General features: G+C 39.9%; 1 protein-coding gene across 4 annotated transcripts in view; it reads left to right on the top strand.

Moving 5' to 3' along the window:
- CHD7 (chromodomain helicase DNA binding protein 7) overlaps positions 1–20,273 on the top strand; it is a 131,175-nt gene that overhangs the window by 42,119 nt on the left and 68,783 nt on the right. For all 4 annotated transcript variants that reach the window (XM_071737613.1, XM_071737611.1, XM_071737615.1 and 1 more), the window contains exon 2: positions 1,353–3,210. In XM_071737613.1, the coding sequence (XP_071593714.1) occupies positions 1,528–3,210 (1,683 nt within the window). In that variant the 5' untranslated portion in view covers positions 1,353–1,527. The remainder of the gene's footprint in view (positions 1–1,352; positions 3,211–20,273) is intronic.

The raw sequence follows: 20,273 nt of genomic DNA on the forward strand, positions 1-20,273 counted from the left end.
AAAAAAAAAAGCAAGATGTGGAAATATAAACTTGTAAATCTTCTTTTCTTTGATCACTGATTAAGGGCAAGTTGGAACCTGTAAGTACAGTCACTACTAAATAATGACATAGATAATAAAAATGTTTTGGTTGAGCTGGTACATGGATGGGATTCCTTGACTAACAGCTTGAAGTTTATTTTGAGATATAAGGCACAGCATTTAAAATTGTGATCTCAAGAAGGAAAGATAGCATTAGAGTAGGTTTGTTCATAATAAATAGAAGCAAACAAAATCTTTCAAGTTGTCGTGGGTTGAGGACAGGGGACACATTTCAGAACATGCTGATCTTCCCTGTGAAAAACCTCAACAGGAACTTTTCTGAATCTGCTCTATTACTCTGTGTTGCTTTTTAATTTTTTTCCCCAAGTCCAAGTACATCTTGTTATGTTAGCATTTTATTATTTAGATTCTTTTGCCATTACTAATTCTCCTGAATGAATTTTCGAGATTGTAATTCTGGAGAGACCAAAACTTCAGTGTGGTCTTACAAATGTGCTGTAGTTGCAGTTAGCATGATAGCATGATGAGTGATTAACTCCAGTGATAGTGTTCTCTTTTATCATCATGAGAGAAATTAGGGTATGGATTGAGAAATCTACCCTATCATAGATTGAAACTTTTGAATTTAATTTTCTTATGCAAATTGAGCATGTTGTTTTTCTTAAATGGCAAGAAGTGTCATGTCTTTCAGTTCACAGCTTCTTGAAATTTAAATAAATTATATATTAAAAATAAAATCTTTTATTTTTCTTCCTAAATATTTGAATCTTGGTGTTTGGTATATGTTAGAGGGTCACCTATATGTGCGTTTGAAAAAGCTATTGTCTGTAAAACTAACTTTAGTCTGTTGTAGGACTCGGTGCTTCTGCTTGCTCATCTGATTACGCAGCTCAAGGGAATAAGGTTAAGGACATGCTGTTGATAACTAGAGCATTTTCAGGGCTTTAGTTCAGCAGATGGGCTGCTTGGCTATATTCATACATCTGCCTACCTGCTGTGGCAGCTGCTGCTGCTGCATGTTGTGTTCTTTTGTTCTGTTCCAACCAAGAAAGGAGCACTAGGAAGTGTAGTGAATGGATTAATTTAAGGTTAAGGCTAGTGTTTTGCTTGCTTCCTAACTCTCTTATCATAATAAAACTTCTGATAATGAATCCTTCGTAAAGTGAAATAGATTTTTAAGATGTATTTCAGGGGCTGAAACTAGCTAGCATTGTCTAAAAAACAGTCAAGTATGTTTTCTTTATATTGCCTGACTATTTATTTCAGTATCTTCCTCTCTCTTTCTCTCCCCCTTCCCCCACTTTTTCTAGGAGCAGTAACCAGACTTTGCTTGACACTGCGTGGTCCAAAAGAATTAAGGAAATATGGAATGACATGAAGGAGATTAGTTGAGGATTAAAGGCTTTGAGGACAAAACACCTCGCCAAGGTGAAGCACAGACTAGCATTCTAGTTGTAGCTCTGAGGAGCTGTGTGCTGAAAAAAGATGGCAGATCCAGGAATGATGAGTCTGTTTGGAGAAGATGGGAATATTTTCAGTGAAGGGTTGGAAGGTCTTGGAGAATGTGGATATCCTGAGAATACAGTGAATCCTATGGGGCAGCAAATGCCCATGGATCAAGGATTTCCCTCTTTACAGTCATCTCTTCACCATCCCCCTGCAAATCAAAATCAGGCCAAGTTGACCCATTTTGATCACTATAACCAGTATGAACAGCAGAAAATGCACCTGATGGATCAGCCGAACAGAATGATAAGCAATGCCCCTGGGAACGGAATCGCGTCTCCTCACTCACAGTATCACAACCCTCCAGTTCCTCAGGTTCCTCATGGCAGTGGTGCTGGTGGTCAGATGGGAGTCTATCCCAGCATGCAGAATGAAAGACACGGGCAACCCTTCGTAGACAGTGGCTCCATGTGGGGACCACGAGCAGTTCAAGTGCCAGACCAGATAAGAGCACCGTACCAGCAGCAACAGCAGCAGCAGCCGCAACCAACGCAGCCACCGCAGGCACCCTCCGGACCCCCTGGGCAGGGCCATCCTCAGCACATGCAGCAGATGGGCAACTACATGGCTCGTGGGGATTTTTCAATGCAGCAGCATGGTCAGCCGCAACAGCAGAGGATGAACCAGTTTTCTCAAGGCCAAGAAGGCCTCAATCAGGGAAACCCTTTCATTGCCACCTCAGGACCTGGCCACTTGTCTCATGTGCCCCAGCAGAATCCCAGTATGGCACCTTCTTTGCGACACTCAGTCCAGCAATTTCACCACCATCCCCCTGCTGCTCTCCATGGAGAATCAGTAGCCCACAGTCCCAGATTCTCCCCTAATCCTCCCCAGCAGGGTGCTGTTAGGCCGCAAACACTTAATTTTAGTTCTCGGAGCCAGACGGTACCCTCACCTACTATAAACAACTCAGGGCAGTATTCTCGATATCCTTACAGTAACCTTAATCAGGGATTAGTTAATAATACAGGGATGAATCAGAATTTAGGCCTTACAAATAACACTCCAATGAATCAATCTGTACCAAGATACCCAAATGCTGTCGGATTTCCATCAAACAGTGGTCAAGGACTAATGCACCAGCAGCCCATCCACCCTAGTGGCTCACTTAACCAAATGAACACGCAAACTATGCACCCTTCACAGCCTCAGGGAACTTATGCCTCTCCACCTCCCATGTCACCTATGAAAGCAATGAGTAATCCAGCAGGTACACCTCCTCCGCAGGTTAGACCTGGTAGTGCTGGAATACCAATGGAAGTTGGCAGTTATCCAAATATACCCCATCCTCAGCCGTCACACCAGCCCCCTGGTGCCATGGGAATTGGACAAAGGAATATGGGCCCCCGAAACATGCAGCAGAATCGTCCGTTTATGGGTATGTCTTCAACACCACGGGAGATGGGTGGGCACATGAGACCAAATGGTTGTCCAGGTGTTGGCCTTGCAGATCCACAAGCAATACAAGAGCGACTAATATCTGGCCAGCAGCTTCCTAGTCAGCAGCAGTCTTTTCAACAGCAAATGCCAACCTGTCCTCCCATGCAGCCTCATCCAGGGATACACCATCAGTCTTCACCACCCCCACATCCTCATCATCAGCCTTGGGCACAGCTTCACCAGTCACCACAAAACACACCACAAAAAGTGCCTGTCCTTCAGGTAAGCTATTTGCAATTAGTAGAAGAAGTTTTAAATTGCTGTACATATGTTCCAGGATGCACGAGATCCATGCTTTCAAAATGGTTGCTCCTGTTTGGCTCCTCTATTTGTTACTGTTTGTGTGGCTTTCTTGGTGCACAGAAGCTGAAGGTAAAAAGAAGTTCAGGTGGATTGCTAATGTTGTTACAGCAATTTTTACAGGACCAAAATACGAAGCAGCAGTGGGACAAGCTGAATACCTGGGTTTTTTTCATATTAGTTCCTTTGAGGGGAAAATGGAAAGCATGTGTGAGACTTGTCATTTAAACTATTAATTTTTGTACTTGCAACTTGGAAAAAGAAGTATGTGTTAATGTGTTTGTTTTGGCCAGCCTGAGGGGTTTCTTTAAAGGGAATTCCCAAGGGAATGTTTTGTGGTTTTGTGTTAAAGCTGAAATTTTTACATGCGAAAAAAATTTCAGGATGAACTTCTTCAGCAGAAAGTAGTGCAACTGAGAAGTGATGGGGCAACACTTGGTGCAAGGAGAAGACAGCAGATGTTAATCATAATCTGAAATCAAATCTTTTGAGGCTTAGACAAAAATCTTGAATAGGACGGAAGTTTTATTTCACTGAGTCTCTGATCTGCGGAGTTTTGATGAGAATTCATTGCTTCCACGTAATTTTTCAATTAAAAGCAGTAAAACATCTTGATCTTCTGTAGGTTAGCAGGTTTGAATATGCACTAGCATGTGAAGCTTGAGCTGAAAAGGTGCCTTTTGGGATCTTTGCATTTGGCATTGCTTGCCTGTGGCTCTGAGAGTCATCATTTACGAGGTTTTGGTGCTGAATGAATAGGTGGTCAAGTTATCAGCTGTGTAATTCTATTGATTTATTTATTTTAAAACCAGTCGGTAATTAATGCCAAAGTAGCTCTGCCCATAAATATTTGGAGACAATTGTTGGAATGCAGTCATCATGATAGGATGCTACAATAAGCTTAATAAATCATAAAAACAGCTGTCCCAGCCAGCGTCCCAGGCCTGTGCGGGAAGCAGCTGCTCAGCAGTCCCCTCCACTGCTGCCTGCCGGCTGCTCCTGTTTGCAGCTCCGCACAGCGTGAGCTGGGTCTGGGAATCAGATGTATGTGCTGCAGAGAGGCAGCTGACAAGGAGTGGTAGATGGAGCAGCTCAGCAGCTGGGAGAGGCTTTCACATTCCCTGCTTCAGCAAGGAGGGGGGAAATGCTGGAGGTGCCCTAGGGTGGGGAAGCCCTGGGAAGGGAGCTTGGGGAGCGGGGTCAGCAGGCGAAAGGCTGCTCTCTTTCTGAGAGGGATGAGGAAGCTCTCCTTTTGAAGGCTCAAGAAGTACTTTCATGACTGTCTATCTCTATCCCCTGCCTTCCTCAAAATTGGTGTGAAATTTTATACCTGTGTTTGCCCTTCCTCTCCCCCTACCTCCATGCACAGGCTTTGTTTGGGAAACCTAAATTACAGTTCTCACATGTACATGGAGCTGTGTATTCCTTCCTGAGAGAGTAGCTCTTGACAATATGTCTTGTGTTATCAACTGTGTGGGTAGCCAGGATTAAAATTGAGAAAACTCAAGACTGTATGAAAAAGCCCAAGGGAATGAGCAGATATTCGGAAAGGGGCTAATGTTGGCATGCAGAAATCAGTAAAGAAAGACTGGAGATGGGAAAAAGATGTGGTTTTTACCCTGAAGATTGGAAGACTTGGAAGAAAATTGTAGAAATGGTAATCCAAGACTTTTAAGATAATGAAGGAACAAAAACCAAGGTCAGTGGGATCTTTCACAACTAGTAATGTTGGAGGTGTGGGAAGGGAGGACTTAAAATCAACTGTGCCCTAAAGCTGTGGTGTTCTTCCCCAGCATTAATTCTTTGTTTTCATCCTCTTTTTGGCATCAAGAGATGGTCGGGAGGAGAAGGTTTACTTGTAGAACAGACAGGATTGTCTGTTCTTGGGACATTAATTTCCTTTTAATCAGTGAAGAGGGTGAATCACAGGCAATTCAGACCTTAAAAGAGCTATGCAACCTATCACAAAAATTAGATTAATAACTTGAACAAAACTAAGCTAATTTTATTATTAAATAAAATAATAATTAAATTTTTATTTATTTATAAATAAATAATTAGAAACTAAATAATTAGAGGAAAACCACATGATAACCCAAGATACTTGATTAAAATCTGCAAACCAAGCAGTTGTAGCTAGCCAAGTAACTTCTCTGTTAGCCTACTGCTGTTGAGTTTTTAGTTGGTAAAAGTTATTGTTAACATACTCTCCCATTAAGTAATTAGTTTGAGACCTGACTTAAGTAATGAAATTCTTGACAGGCAGGCATTTCCCCCTTGAAAACTGTTTGGATAAAATAAATGTTGTTCAAATTAATGAAAACTCAGCTCCTCCCCAGCCTCTGGGGAGAAATGCAGATGTGTGAAACCCTTGCTCTTGATACTGAATACAGAATTTGTAGCTCTCCTGTCTGTGTCGTGGTTTTCCTTCATGTCAGCTGGCAGAAAGCTCTTCACTGAAGAACAGTTATTTAAATGACTGGTTTGTTTTCATTTGTTTAAAATGAACCAACAAAATTAATATAGTCAGTGAAAATGGAAATCACTGTACTTTTAAATCAAAAGAAACCATCTTAGTAATTATTTTTCAGTGATTTGAAGCTAGCCTTATCATGGGAAGGCTCTAATACTTGTGGTTAACCAAATTACTGTTTTGTTTTTAGATATGTTGGAAGGAAAGTGAATTTCTTTTGGTTTTAACTTGAAAGAAATTGCCATGTCGATTCTAGGATTTGTTATTTCTTTTTTGTGTGCAAAATTGTAAATTATTTTGGCTGGGAAATAGAGATGGTGATTGACGATTCAGCTGGTTTAGATTAATAGCTGAAAACTAGATGTGGTTGTTAGGACCTTGTTAGCTGTGGGTTGCTGGCTTCAATGAATTTTAATAGATACAGAAGAACCATCGTAGCATTGAGACATTGAGTCAATGCTTTTTTTTTTTTAAGCCCTCCTTTGAAATGTTCTTCACCAAAGGCTTTTGGAAGCACTTGTTGGCCATGGGGTGGGGAGGCAGGTTCTGCTGAGACCAAGGTAATCAGCTAAAGTGTAAAGCAGATGCTAGGAGTATCTTGATAAATCATTTTTTTCTTTTCACAGTGAAGGCTGTTGGGCTTGTGAGCTTGAACTCTTCAGAATACTCATAAATGATCTGGAAAAGAGTGAAAAGTCAAATGGCAAAGTTTGCTGCTGCTGCTAACATACTCAAAGCTGAGTGCCAAGTGCGTATGTGGTGAAGAGCCTAACAATAAGGAAACAAACCAATTAGAAAGACAAGAGGAATGTCAATCGCTTGGCTGTAAACTGTGTGAGTCAAGGCATAGCCAGGGGAGGTTTTGATTGGATATTAGGGAAAATTTGTCCTCTGAAAGGGTTCTCAAGAATTGGAAGAGGCTGCCCAGGGAAGTGTTTGAGTGGTTTAAATACCTCCCTGGAGATACAGCATGGAGTGTAGATGTGGTGCTTGGGGACATGGCTTAGTGGTGCACTTGGCAGTGCTAGGTTAACAGTTGGACTCAATGATCTTAAATGTCCTTTCCAGCCTAGGTGATTCGATGATTCTGTGGTGCCTGGGAAGGAAAATGGCAGGCAAAATCCTTTCCCTAGCAACACAGTCTTGGTGCTGGGTGGCTATCTGAAAATATGCGATGATGGTCAAAGAAATAAAAGTATAGGAATGATTAGGATAGTAGTAGGTAGCAAAACAAAGATTGTTATCATGTTGCTACATGGATGCATGGTATGCTGATGTGGCAAGCACTGTACAGCTCTGGGTCCCTTCCTTAGGCCTTAGAAAATAAGGTAGTACTTGAGAAATCACAGAGAGGGGTGATTTAGGGAGGAAGTGAAGGAGAGAGGTGGTGAAAGCCTCTGATATTTTGAGTGATGTGGGGGCATGAAGAAGGTGAATGTGAAACGGGGGTTGTTTGTCACCTGTTTTTGTCTTGGAATCTTTTAGGGCTGAAACTAGGTGATCTTTAAGGTCTCTTCCAACCCAAGCCATTCTATGATTCAGTGAAATATCAAGGGGTGAGCTCAAAACTCCACATAAAAATGCTGATCTCTGACAGGTGTAGAAAAATGCATCACTTGTTAAGCACGAAGGCATCGTATTTGGCTCAGCAGATCTGTACCATAAATTACGAAGTGGCTGAATGTTTTGTGGTGCACTGTTTGTCCAGTCCTTTTACTCTTCCACAAACTTTTATCTGGGACAAGGTGTCAGGTTAGGCAGGCCTCTGGGACACTGATGCTGTGCCATTGCTCTTATATATTGTTTTTTCAGATAGTTTTATTAGTGATAGAGCGAGTGTAGGAGTTTTCTCTGCCAGGAATAGGCTATCCTGGGTGTGTTGTTATACAGAACTTATTTACCCACAGCTAGTGTGTGGGCCGAACTTTCAAGTCCTGTTCATTAATCATGCTCCACAAATGTGTTCTACATTATTTATAGTCAAATACAGGAATACTGAGATGGCAAACAGATATGGTACAGCCTCCATGGTTGACTAAATGATGGAGCTCAATGGCAGGAACTGAAAGTGAGGAAGGATGCTCGGTTGTGGTGTCCAGCTTGTTCTAAAGAAGGAATTCATTTTGTGTGTTTTACCGGTTCACCGCCAGGTTTATTTTGCTGGCCCTACTGTCTGTGGGTATGTGACTTTGCTTTAAATCATAACTCATAGCTTGTGTTTGGTATGAACACATTCTTTTGAAATTTCCTGCCCTCCCTTGCAGGGGAGGAGGCAGGGAAAGTCCTGCTGAGTCACCAGCTGGGTCACTCCTCTGTCACAGGACCTTTCTGCGTTTTCAAATTCTGTGTTGCTGCCTCAGTTTAATTTAAACTTGGATATACCTGAGTGGAGAGGGTAATTAATGAAAACTACTATCAGCTGGAGTTGTTTGATGCATTATTTTAACCCCAGCAGAGTTCATGTTAAGTCAGTTACTGCTGGCCTGCTAAAATGGTGTTGACCTTCTGCTGGGCATTTAATTGTTCTAATGCCTACGAGCAGTAAGAGACTGACTTCTTACTTGCCTTACCTATTTACTGTCTTCACATAACCATTATCTTTCATTGAATCTCCTATAATTTTATTTGGTAAGAAATCACAATTTCAGATGATTAGGCTTTTCCCCTTAAATTAATATTCATAAGCAATGTCCTACAGCTCCAGAGATAACTCTTAGATTTTTGACTGTTTTTGTCTATTTTCCTGTCAATAAGCAGAAATACTACATTTTTCTTTCTTTCTTTTAACTTTTAAACACTATTGGATACTTCTTGTTTTGATACAGAGGCTATTTCACATATTTCACAGGCTGGGTGGTCTTTGGGGATGCTTTGTTCTGCACATTCAGCAAAATCTCTTGGCTGCTCCTGGAAATTCTAGTTTCCCTTTTCAGGTGTTCATAGACCAGCAAACTGGTGTATGTTGGGAAGATTGCTGAGGGTACTAGACTAAATTGAATTTAAAAAACCCACTGATACTGAACCTTGATTACAATTTTATATTATTTTTATGTACAGATAGTGTATGTGTATATTTCTATAAAATACATATAAAAAAACCTATGCCATTTCAGAAGTTTTGGAGAATTATGAGAGAGAAGCTTGAGAAGAAAAAACATAGCATTCATCTAAAAGTAGAAGCTAATAGTAACTTTCTCTTAAACAGGCTTCTGCTGTATTTTGTTAAGGCTCTGAAGAACCCTTGTATTTGAGCAGTATATGCTATTTAATTAACTATAATTGCCAGAGTAAGGAAAAGTAGGCCTTTAAATCTACCTTTGGTTAAAAGTATTTTGCTTCTGTAGAGTACAAGAGTCTGTTAGGCTGATAACCTGATCCATCTGTGAGCTAGTTCACATGCAGGTCTCTCTAAGGATATAATTATTAATTTGAAAAACTTTGACAAAAGTTCATCTTCTAAAACTCCTCAGGTATATTCGAGTCTAATAGTTAATTTTAACATCTCCAAAGGCTTATTTCATACCTCACCTTTGGGAAGGTTGTATGTACCTCTGTAAATGGTTTGCAGCAATTCTGCAGTGAATAGGCCTTTAGGGCAAACTCTTCCAGTTTTGAGGTGTGTTTTTTGGAGGGAGTATTTTTTGCTGTTGAGGAGGTACAAGAAACTTCAAGAATACTTCTTCCCTCAGGTGCCATGATTTGACTGTGATGAAGATAATTTGTGCCAGTAAATTATCTGCTCTGGAGTTTTCAGTAAAGCCAGTTTGAATCATTAGCATTAAAACACAAGTCTGAATCAGCATAGTAATTTTGTAGGTTTAAGAGTTACCAGACTTGTTGTTCAGCATGACTATACTAAAGCTTCTGTGATATGTTGGTGACCTGGATGTGTGTGCTTTTTCTTGATTTCATTAGCATTATCTGGTTAATCACTTAGTAATATTTTTAAATTTATGCTGCTGTTCAGTATTTCAGTAGAGTATTCTTATCTGATGGTGGTCACTTCCAGTGGGATTTGGCAATCATCTTATTTTCCCATAGCTGAACACGTTCTCCTATTTTATATTTATTTGACTGAAATTAAACCGATTGTTTCAGAGAAGCCTTTTTTCATCATTGAAAGATGATAGTCTGATACAAAGCCTCCTGTCTGTATCATCATCAGCCTATATAGCTTACAAGAGTGGAAAATTGGGGCAAGTGAGAGGAGAAAGGCTTGATTGCTTGGGGTTTTGTGTTTTGGTTCTTTTTTTTTTTTTTTTTTTTTTTTTTTTTTAATTTTCTGAAAATACTGTGGCAGTCTTACTAAGGAACAAGTCACAGACAAACTAATAATTCCCTGCCATGTTATTATGGATTCTCCTCCTGGTCTTCCATCCTGCTTTTTGTGGAATTTGAGGCATCCATTTGTTTTAAACTAATCTGCCTTTGCTTGTATCTTGAATGCAAGTGTCACAAATTTGCATAAGTGCCCTCTCTTTTTTCCTCTGAGGGGAGAGTAAATGTCTCAGTTCCCAGTATGATGGGATACCATCACTTTGAAGTTTAATTTTTAACTTTTATCTGTAGAGGTTGCTTTCCCCCTCAGTTCAGCAAGCCAGTTTTTTCCCTTTTGAATTTTCAGGTTTGGGTTTGTAATAGAAGTACAGATGAGCAGACAGTTGTGAAACTAAAATAAGGGAATGGCATTTTTAAAAAGGGGTGGTCTCTTCTGAACATCATATCAGAATGGATGTAGTTCCCCTTGCATTCCATTCATTATTTTCCTCTGAGACTTTTCCTGTCTAGGTATCAATGTTCTTTTAATTTTATGGCTATGTATTTTATATATATAATACACAGGTGGTGATGTGGTTTGGAATTTGGGAACAAAATGCCAGTTTCTCTTCTTTAGAGATGTCATCTCTAAACATTTGATACTTTCTGTTGTCAACAGAGTTGTAAAGTTTGGTAGCTAAGGAGTGAGATTAACACCCCCAATTTTTTTTCCACAGTGATTAAAGCATCTCTTTGTACAGATCTTTCTTTTGAAATATTCCCAATTTTGCGGGCGTGGCTTAAAGATGGTGAAGCAGTTTCTCAGGAGCTGGAAGGAAGGAGCTGAGTAGGAAGCGTGGGCAGGAAGTGGTGATCAGGGCTGAGCTGAACTGATGGAGCAATGCAGGAACAGAGAGGAAATGGCCACGGTCTGTGTTGAAAGGGGACAGAGAAGCTGAGGGAGTCACCCTACCTCTCTTACGCCAGCTCCTTGAGTCACCTGCCTCTTGAGCCCTGGCCAGAGGTAGCCATGTGGCACCGGGGTGTCTCTTGCTGCTGTGCACACTGTTTCAGGCTGAGCCCTGGTGTCACCACGCTGTCTCTTACCCTTCTCTGGGCAGACAGGACACTGACAGCTTCCCAGCGTAGCTGGGTGGACTCAAATGCTCGATCTCTGCGCTTCAAAAAAAGTTCCTGAATAAAGGCAGCTGGAGTCTGGCATACAGAACCTTCTTCCTGCCTTCCATCAGCATGCCTCATCGTTTGGTGAACTGCCTTATCTAACCAGCTCACTTCTGGACAGGTCAGGTTCCTGCAGCTCTTGCCTGTGGGACCACAAGATTACCCAAGCTGATGACGTGAAGGTGGGAATGCTTGCTGGGGGAAAACGGGGACTGCCCCTTCCTCTGTCAGTGAGCTCTCAGTCCCTTTAATACCCTTACACAGCTCAAGTTCTTGTAGCAGTAACTTGTCCTCACTAACCAAGCTCTTGAGTCCTCCCTCAAATTTTGATAAGATAAAAGTTACATTAGAGAAGTCAAAGCTTTATCTTGCTTTATTGAATTAGTGACAAACCGTTCATGTTCCAACTTCCCCAGTTTTGTTTTTTGTTTTTTTAACTGTCACCTTTTGTTTCTTTTCCCTCCACACAAATATAAATTACTGATTTGATTTCAGAGGTGCGTTCTCTTTTTTAGAAAAGGACATTTTTCCAGCTGGAGGATTTGCAGCTATTTTGTTATTGAAGAGCTGAAAGAACATCTCCTTTGTAGCAAAGAGAGCTTGGCACAATTTTGTCATGTGGATTGAAATGAGGGGAGATGCCTGGGATATCTGTCCATGAATTGTTTTCCTTGAGCATGGAATGGCATTTTTTTTTAGCCAACACAGAAATGTTTGAAAGCATGGAAAGTTAGAAATAAAACTCGTTAATATTTTAGTCTTTTTTATGAGGAAACAGAACCGAGAGATAGGATGGCTTAGTGATCTGAGTGTGGGTTTGATTTCTGAGTTCTGGAATCAACATTCTTCCCGATTTTACTGACTTTGTATCACCTATTTAGTTACAGTTTTCTCAGTGGGTAAGGTTAGTAACAGTGTTACCCCTATTTATGAAGAGGAGCATACAGAGGATGAGCATAGGGATTGTTTATGTATTCAAAACCCAAATTAATTAAACTCTTGATTCCAGTTCTTAGTTGGCTATTTGTTACTCTGACACATCATCTCCCTGCTTTCCTTGTCACTCCTTCAGTATTGCTTTTGCTTAAGAGTGCAACTCTAGAAGGTAGAGATGACCACTCTTTAACAGTTCAAAGCAAGAAATCCCACTTTTTGTGTAGGAATTTGGTAGTGGTAGAGGTTAGCCTGACAGTAATGCAGTCATATGAGATGTGGAAGGAAACAAGTGGACAAGGCTTGCCAAAACCTTAAGTTTGTTAGATATAAATAGAAACTCATGTTAGTTTGATCAGAGAAGAAATTTTCATATGTAATTCAAGAGTTTCAAAAGGAATTTGAATAGGCATCTTTCTTAAACCAGTCTGAATAATCAATTGAATCAAGAAAACATTAGTCAATTTAATTGTGCTAATTAAATTGTACTTTATTATGTCTATGTAACTCCCACAACCAAAAGAACATAATGACCACGGTAACTGAGAAGTTAATACTTCTATAGATTTTTGGATTTAGTGTTCATGTAAGAAAAGAGAGAACACTCATAACAAGCTTCATAACAAACATCCTAATATCTAGTAGTCAATATGAACTCTATTTTTTCCACTCTCCTTTTACATCTCCTTTCTCTCCAGATGGCCCTTCATCCACTTGCGTTCTGGTACTTCATATCTTTTTTGGCCCTGCAAGACTCTGATAACTGTGATAAAACTGTAATTTTCCTTACATGTGAGCGCTTTATTTTATTTTTGGAAGAAATCTTTCTGGATGAGCCAATTGTTGCTAAATGTAGGAGGAGGCATACACTATACAGTGCATATTTGAGTTTAAAGTGACACTGTACCATAAAAAGTTGACCTTGCAGTTTACTTGTAAGACTGTATATGAAATACATAGTCACTAAAACTAGTTTAAAAATTTGGGCTTCATAAATGTTTTTTGTATCTCAGCTTGTTAATGGGCTGTTGCAAATGTTTACTATGGTAAGCATCATCAGTTGTTAAAATAGGGATAAATGCCTACAATATTGGAAGACTACTTAGATTTTTTCAGTCTTTCTGTTAGCCTCCTTTGAAGTATTCCAGGAAAGCTTGCTGAAAACCAGATGACTCTGTAGCTAAGGCATTAGACAGTTATTTGGGGAATTGTTGCTCTGACACAGAGTGCTTGTTAACCATATGATTTGTCTTTGTATTTGCCAATATTGCTGTCAGGTGTGCCTGAGAGGTGCTCTGCAAGCAGGGCATGGCAGAGGAGTTCCTGGAGTTCCCTGCTGCACTGTGCAGCAACACCAAGAAATGTAACTCAGAAACTCAGGCAGTGAGGGGTAAGGTAGGTGTAAAGGGTTGCTTTAGACATCTCTCTGGTTATAATATAATACTACAACATTAAATAAATCTTAACCTGGATTTGCTGTAGGGCAGGTTTACACTACTGGCTGTGTAAGGAACAAGTGGAGCTAAGATACTGCAGGTATTGGCACTAAAGGTAATGTATTTATTGTTTCAAAGAAGAATGTTAATCAAACTGGTTGGAGAACTAAAGTATGATTTAGCCTTTATAATTAGGTAGCCTCCGTTGGTACTGCTAAATGAGATGGCTGTCCCCAGGAAAGGAAGTGTGGTATTTTTGGTTGGGTTTTTCCTTTCTCATTCTCTCCTCTCTCCAGTTCTAATGATGCTTTCTTATTTAATTGTTAGTTTAATTACTAAAGGAGGTGGGACAAGGCTTACCTGTGACATGTCATAAATGCATATCACATATTCCAAGGCTTTTTCCATTTGCTCCTGTGACCTAAAGAACTACAGCTTGAAAAGTATTATTGCTCTTTGACATAAATAGATCTTGGGCAGCACATAAAATATCAAAAGGTTTTTAAACAACTCCTTGATTTCAAGCCCACTTTGTCATGCTGAAGTTAATAAAATACTGCAATGGAAAGGCTATTTGGAGAACTGCTGTCTTGCCACCCCAAGAGAAAAATAAAGTTGATTACTGACAATCTCTTTTGGTTTTGTATCTCACTGCATCCATTAAGATATCTTTGAGTTGGTGGTTTCAGCCTGTGGTCTGTATAACTCTGAGGTTCCCTGCAGATTGCTTTGAAAAGGGCCTAGGAAAGGTGATTAAGGAGAGCAGGTTTATATGCTAGGCAACAACATGGGTTTGGGAAGTTTTAAAGAGAATCATATCACCTCTATGAGAGGCTTACAGATTAAAAAATTTAACAAATTGTTCTGTGTTTTTAGGTAAACCTCACTTTCAGACAGGATCTGCTCAGGCTTGGTGTCTCAAGTGACAGCAGTTACAGTTCCAGCATAAAACAAAGTGTAGGGACCCTCTGTCCCTGCACAGTGTATTGGATCTAATACTCTTTAACATCTTCACAGCAACATAGATGGTAACTGTACCCTCTGCAAATTTGCAGATAACACCAAGCTGAGTGGAGCTGTTTGCACTTCTGAATGATGGGATGCCATTCAGAGGGAGCTGGACAAGCTTGAGAAGTAGGTCTGTGTGAACCTCATGAGGTTCAACAAGGACAAGGTCCCCGGGTTGAGGCAAGGCAACCCCAAGTATTGACTGAAGGGACTGAGAGCAGCCCTGAGGAGGAGGACTTGGGGGATACCAGTGGATGAAAAGCTGTACATAAGCCATCAATGTGTGCTCAGCAGCCCAGAAATCCAACTGGATTCTGGTCTGCATCAAAAGAGAAATGGCCAGAAGGTTGAGAGAAATGATTCTCCTCCTCAGTTCCACTCTTGGAAGACTCCCCCTGGAATACTGCACGTGTTCTTCAGCACAGGGAAGATATGGAGCTGGTCCAGAGGAGAGCCATGAAGATGATCAGAGGGGTAGAGCATCTCTTCTATGAGGACAGGTTGAGGGAGCAGGGGTTGTTCAGATATGGAGAAGAGAAGACTCCAGGTGAGACCTTACTGCAGCCTTTCAGTACTTAAAGAGGGCCTAAAACAAAGATGAGAAGAGGCTTTTTAAAGAGGGTCTGTTGTGATAAGACAAGGGATAATGGTTTTAAGCTGAAAGAGGTTAGATTTAGACTAGATGCAAGGAAGAAATTTTTTTGTTATTAGGGTGGTGTAACACCAGAGCAGGTGGCCCAGAGAGGTGCCCCATCCCTGGAAACATTCAAGAGCAGGTTGGACAGGACTTTGATTAGCCTGGTCTGCTTGCTGCAGGGCGTTGGACTAGATGACCCTTAAAGGTCCCTCCAACCTACACCATTCTGTGATCCCTTGAGAGGGGAACAGGAAGTTCTGTCTTGGCTGATCAAGACAGTGTATCCTCACCTTACTTGGGAGTAATGGATTGTACAGAGACACCTTTTTTGGGAAGGACATGGAAAGACAAGAGAATGTATATGCCGTGGTTTAACACCAGCCAGAAATTAAGCACCACACAGCTGCTTGCTCACTCCTCCCTCCCAATGAGATGGGGGAGAGAACTGGGGGGGGGGGAGGGGGGGGAAAGTAAGACTTGTGGGTTGAGATATAAAGACAGTTTTAATAATACAGAAAATAGAGGTATAATAATAGAATATACAATGCAATCAATACATAGTACAATTTCTCACAACACACCGACAATGCCCAGCTAATTCCCAAGCTGTGGTGTCCCCCAGCCAGCTCCCCCCAGTGTGTTTGCTGGGCAATGTGCCATATGGTATGGAATAGTCTTGGCTTGTTTGGGCTAGCTTCTTGAGCACCCCTTGCTTCCTCTGGCAGAGCAGTGTGAGGAACTGAAAGTCCTTGACTTTGTGTAGCCCTTCATAGAAACAACTAAAATATCTGTGTTATCAACATTATTCTCATCCTGAATCCAGAACACAGCACTACACCAGGTATTAGGAAGAAAATGAACTCTATTTCAGATGAAACCAGGACAACTGAAAATGCTGCATTTGCATTAGGATTTGAAGGGAAGTAAGTAGAACTGAGTCTTTCTGTGGAGCTGAAAATCTAGTGGAGAAGTGACAGCGTGAATCCACAGTTACTTAAGTTGTTGGACAGTATTAGTAAGCCAGCTAGAGAAAGGTAGCTCTATCTGGTGATACATACCCTCCATGTCTTGTTAACTTCTTCTTTCAGTGAAGCTTTGAGTAATTTGAGTCAGTGGGAAGACACTGGCAGGGCAGGCAAAAGTGATCAACAATTCCATTTCACAGAGTGTAAGCACGCAGCTGGGTAATGGGGTTTCACTGTTGGCCACAAACCTCCTCCCTCCTCCTCCCCGCCAGCCCTGGGCAGGCTCTTGCACAACTCTGCTGCCTGGTGCTCTCAGGGGTTACGGCCTCCAGAACCCTTCCTTGAGAAAAGTTACCACCACTTGGCCTACAGCTCCTGCATGCCAGGTTGACTTCTGTGCATTTGTCTGTACATCCTCAAAGAGGCAAAAAGCCTAGGGGTGTAGTATTCTGATCTGCTTTTTTCTTTTAGTATATCCAAAATAACCACTGCAGTTTCAGAAACTAACTTGCTGCATTTAAAGAACTTGCACTAACTATTCCTAACTGGGTAATCAAATATTCTCAGGCAGAACTCTTTAGACTGATATGTAAGAGAAATATTAGCTATGCACATGAAAATGCCAACCTTACTTCAGTCCTACCTTACACCAATTTTATTTTTTGCAAGTCACAAAAGTCAAATTACTGAAGTCTTGATCATTGTATTTTCCTTTAAACTCGGGAATGTGTCTTGAGTTGTAGATGCTGAAGCACTGGATGCTTGTGTTCATAAGTAAAGCAAAGAAAACATGGTGGGAAAATACATATTATGCAAGAAATGTGGGCTGCAAGTAGTTGAAGTATGATCTCCAGGTTGTCTTGGCCTTTTGCTGATTAAGTTCTTAAGTCTGATATATTTACTAATAGGTGTAAAAGATAACCCTTGCTCCTCTCCATCTCCTCGAAGTGTGTCTACATCAGCTTGTACAAACTTACCCCAAAACAAAGCATTCCTGTAAACTACATAATTGCCTCAGCAGGTGGGGATGGGAGAAGAGACTTACATTGTTTAAGAATTGTTTATTGTTTGCTACTCAAGAGCTGTCAAAGCAGGTGGGGGACTTCTGGTCTGGATGGTTTGGGGTAATTTATTTGGAAACATTTATGACTGAGGGAAGAAATTTGTTGTACCTTCGGTTATCCTCACTGATTCAGATTGCATGTGTTACGGATGTTGTGTGTAGGTAGCTCTTGATGAAGAACAAGTTTTCCAACACAACATTAGAAACAAGTGAAATTCACTCAGAAGCCTTTTTAGTGGCAATATTTCTGTTGCAAGTTAAGACACATGCCCAGTGATTGGATGCCAGCATCTCCTGCACTAAACCACTTGTTAGAACTGTATAAGTTATACTGAAATAATGTAAATGTGTGAATGACCAACAGATAACCAGTAATTTTTTAGATTGCTTTCTTCTACATTTTTCAAATATTTATAAGCCAGAGTACCTAAAAAAACCCTCAGCTTCTGCATTGTTTTGGGAAAATTATCAGCACCAGTCAATAGGAAAGCTCTTGCAAAAGAACACTGGAACCGTGGCATTTTTGTTTAAAAAGAAGCCCATTCTGTTTTAAACAGCACCATTGCACTTTGTATGACAATCATATGAAAGAAGCCAGTTTCTTGTCAAAGACAAACATTATAAATAAATTTTCTTCAGGTGTCTGAATATAATCACATTCACAGCTGTGATGTTTTGAGGATGCGAGCAAAGTAAGGCTTATAAAAGAAGTCACACTTCTGACTGTATTGACTGGAGCTATTATAAAAAGTTTTTGGGTAACCAATCCCCTTTTCAGGTTTGAAGGTAAAATTACTGTGACCAGAAGCTTGTCTTAACCCTATTAGAAAATTAAACTGAAATGGTTATTCTATGCATATGTAATCAATTTCTGAACTAATATGTTCAGTGTTTTTCATATTTCAAATTACGTCTGTTAAAGTACATTTGTTTTTCAATCTGAACAGGATTTTGATGGTGATTTTCACTGTCACCAGTCAATAGTAGCAAAGTATTTGTAAAGAATGTTTGGGCCATTGAATTGAGCCTCCAGCTTTCACATGGCATCTTATGAATTATTTTTCATAACCTTATCAAATTTCAGTTTAAGAGCACTTGGCTTTAGCTTTCAGTACACCTTTTTTGAAAGTTTTACTCAAATCAACAGTCACCTGACTTTCTATCCTTAGTTTATTCATCCCTGTTCTGATATGCAATTTGCTCTGATGCCAGTTTTACCCATCTTAAGTCTTATTTCCTGTCCTAGGGTATGCCAGTGTTTAATAAATAGCAATCTATCTAAAGTAAGTTAAATTTCCTTTAGAAGTCTCCTTCAGGACAATCCATACCTATGTCTCAGGTCTAAGTGTTGTTGATGTGGATGATCAGAATTGTTTACACTGCTGTACTATGGCTCAAATACTTTTCTGGGTTTACCTCAGAGCCATCTTGAGAGGCACTTCAACATTTTAATTCTCTTTTCCTTGTTGTCAATCACAGCAGTCATTTAGAGACATCCTATGATTAAGTACAAACTTAATCAGACCAGTCTTCATCTACATATTCCTACCTTGTTTTTTATAAATGTAAATGAATGCCAAAAGTCAGGGTTAATAATACAGCACAAAAAACTACAAGCACTGAAGTATTTCAAGTTTGGAAATGTGGATGATTTGCTAGCTTACTGTGAGGGCTTTACACTGATGGGTTTAGTTTCTTTGATAGTGTTTTGAAGTTGTGAGGTGTCCACAAGTTTCTGAGCTCATTTAAAACTTGAATTCTGATGAAGCACAAGCTGTTCTACTGCTGCTAGTCACAGCTGTGTAATGCTTAAAGGACACCTTCCTTTGTAATAACATTTAAAAATACTAATTTCTCTTTGTCATGTGCAGCCCTCTTCCCACAGCTTGAGCTCAGGGCTATAATGGAGCCTATTATAGGCAAAAGGTCTATGACTCAGCCATTGAGCCATGCAAACTCTTGCCTTCTTTAATTGGCACCATTAAATCTTTAGTAGGTTTTCTCTCATAAAATAGTGTCGCTGGTGTAAAATGCATCACTGCTGAAGATAAATTGTTCCTTTTGCCCTCTGAATTCCATGCATTGATCAACTGTTGGTATTTAAAGGCTGATGAATTGGAGAGATTTTTCTAGAATTACTGCTTTTCCATAACTGTTTAGAAGTGTATCTAAAACAAAATGTAAGGAAGTTGACATACAACTCAAATGTTTTCAGGTAATTTTTTTTTCTATTTAGAAACTAAGAGGGAAAAGAAAAACTTGCCTTTCCATCTTATTTTATTTGATCTTCATAGAATTTATTTAATCTGAGGACTGAGTATCTTCTATGAGACAGGATGGTTAATTCTTGAGTGTGTAACCAGGGAAGAACATGCTTGATCATTTTTTTTTTCTGTTGCAGGGTTTTGAAGGATTTTGTTTCTTGTTGATGTATTGGAAAATGAACAGAGAAACCAAATATATATATGTAAAAAAGGAAAAAAATTGCCTTTATATCTTTTTTTTTTCTTCTTTTATGCGTACTTACTATGTGAAATCTTGGAGCTTTTAAGTGTTTTTATTTCTGTAAACATTGATTCCTCTGAAAGAGGGATATGTTGAGGCCATCCAGAAAACTGTTCCTTGCCATCTGCAGAGCCTGCCTCATTCATATATACAGTTGGCAAGAAGTCTTTGGTTGTTATGTTTATATATACTTTGTCTGTTGAAAGTAAGTACCAAGAAAAAAACAAAGTAATTTATAGAAAGTGTTAAAGTATTGTTTTTGCAGAATTATTGTATTATATTGTGTTTGCAGAACTATAGTAAGCTGCACACCTGGAAGTAAAGAAAGATCCGAAGTAGGGCCATCACTCCATTATTCCTTGTGTCTATGAAATAGGATGTAATCTGTGTATGGAGCCATGTTTCCCTTTCTTATACCTGCAGCACATCATCTGTGTCATAAGTAGCTATTTAATTAATTTGGTTTTCTTATTTGAGGTATAGTTCTGATAATTTACTTGCTGTATGCTATCTAGTAAACCCAGTC

Source organism: Heliangelus exortis, chromosome 2 (assembly GCF_036169615.1).
Source record: "Heliangelus exortis chromosome 2, bHelExo1.hap1, whole genome shotgun sequence".
NCBI lineage: Eukaryota > Metazoa > Chordata > Aves > Apodiformes > Trochilidae > Heliangelus > Heliangelus exortis.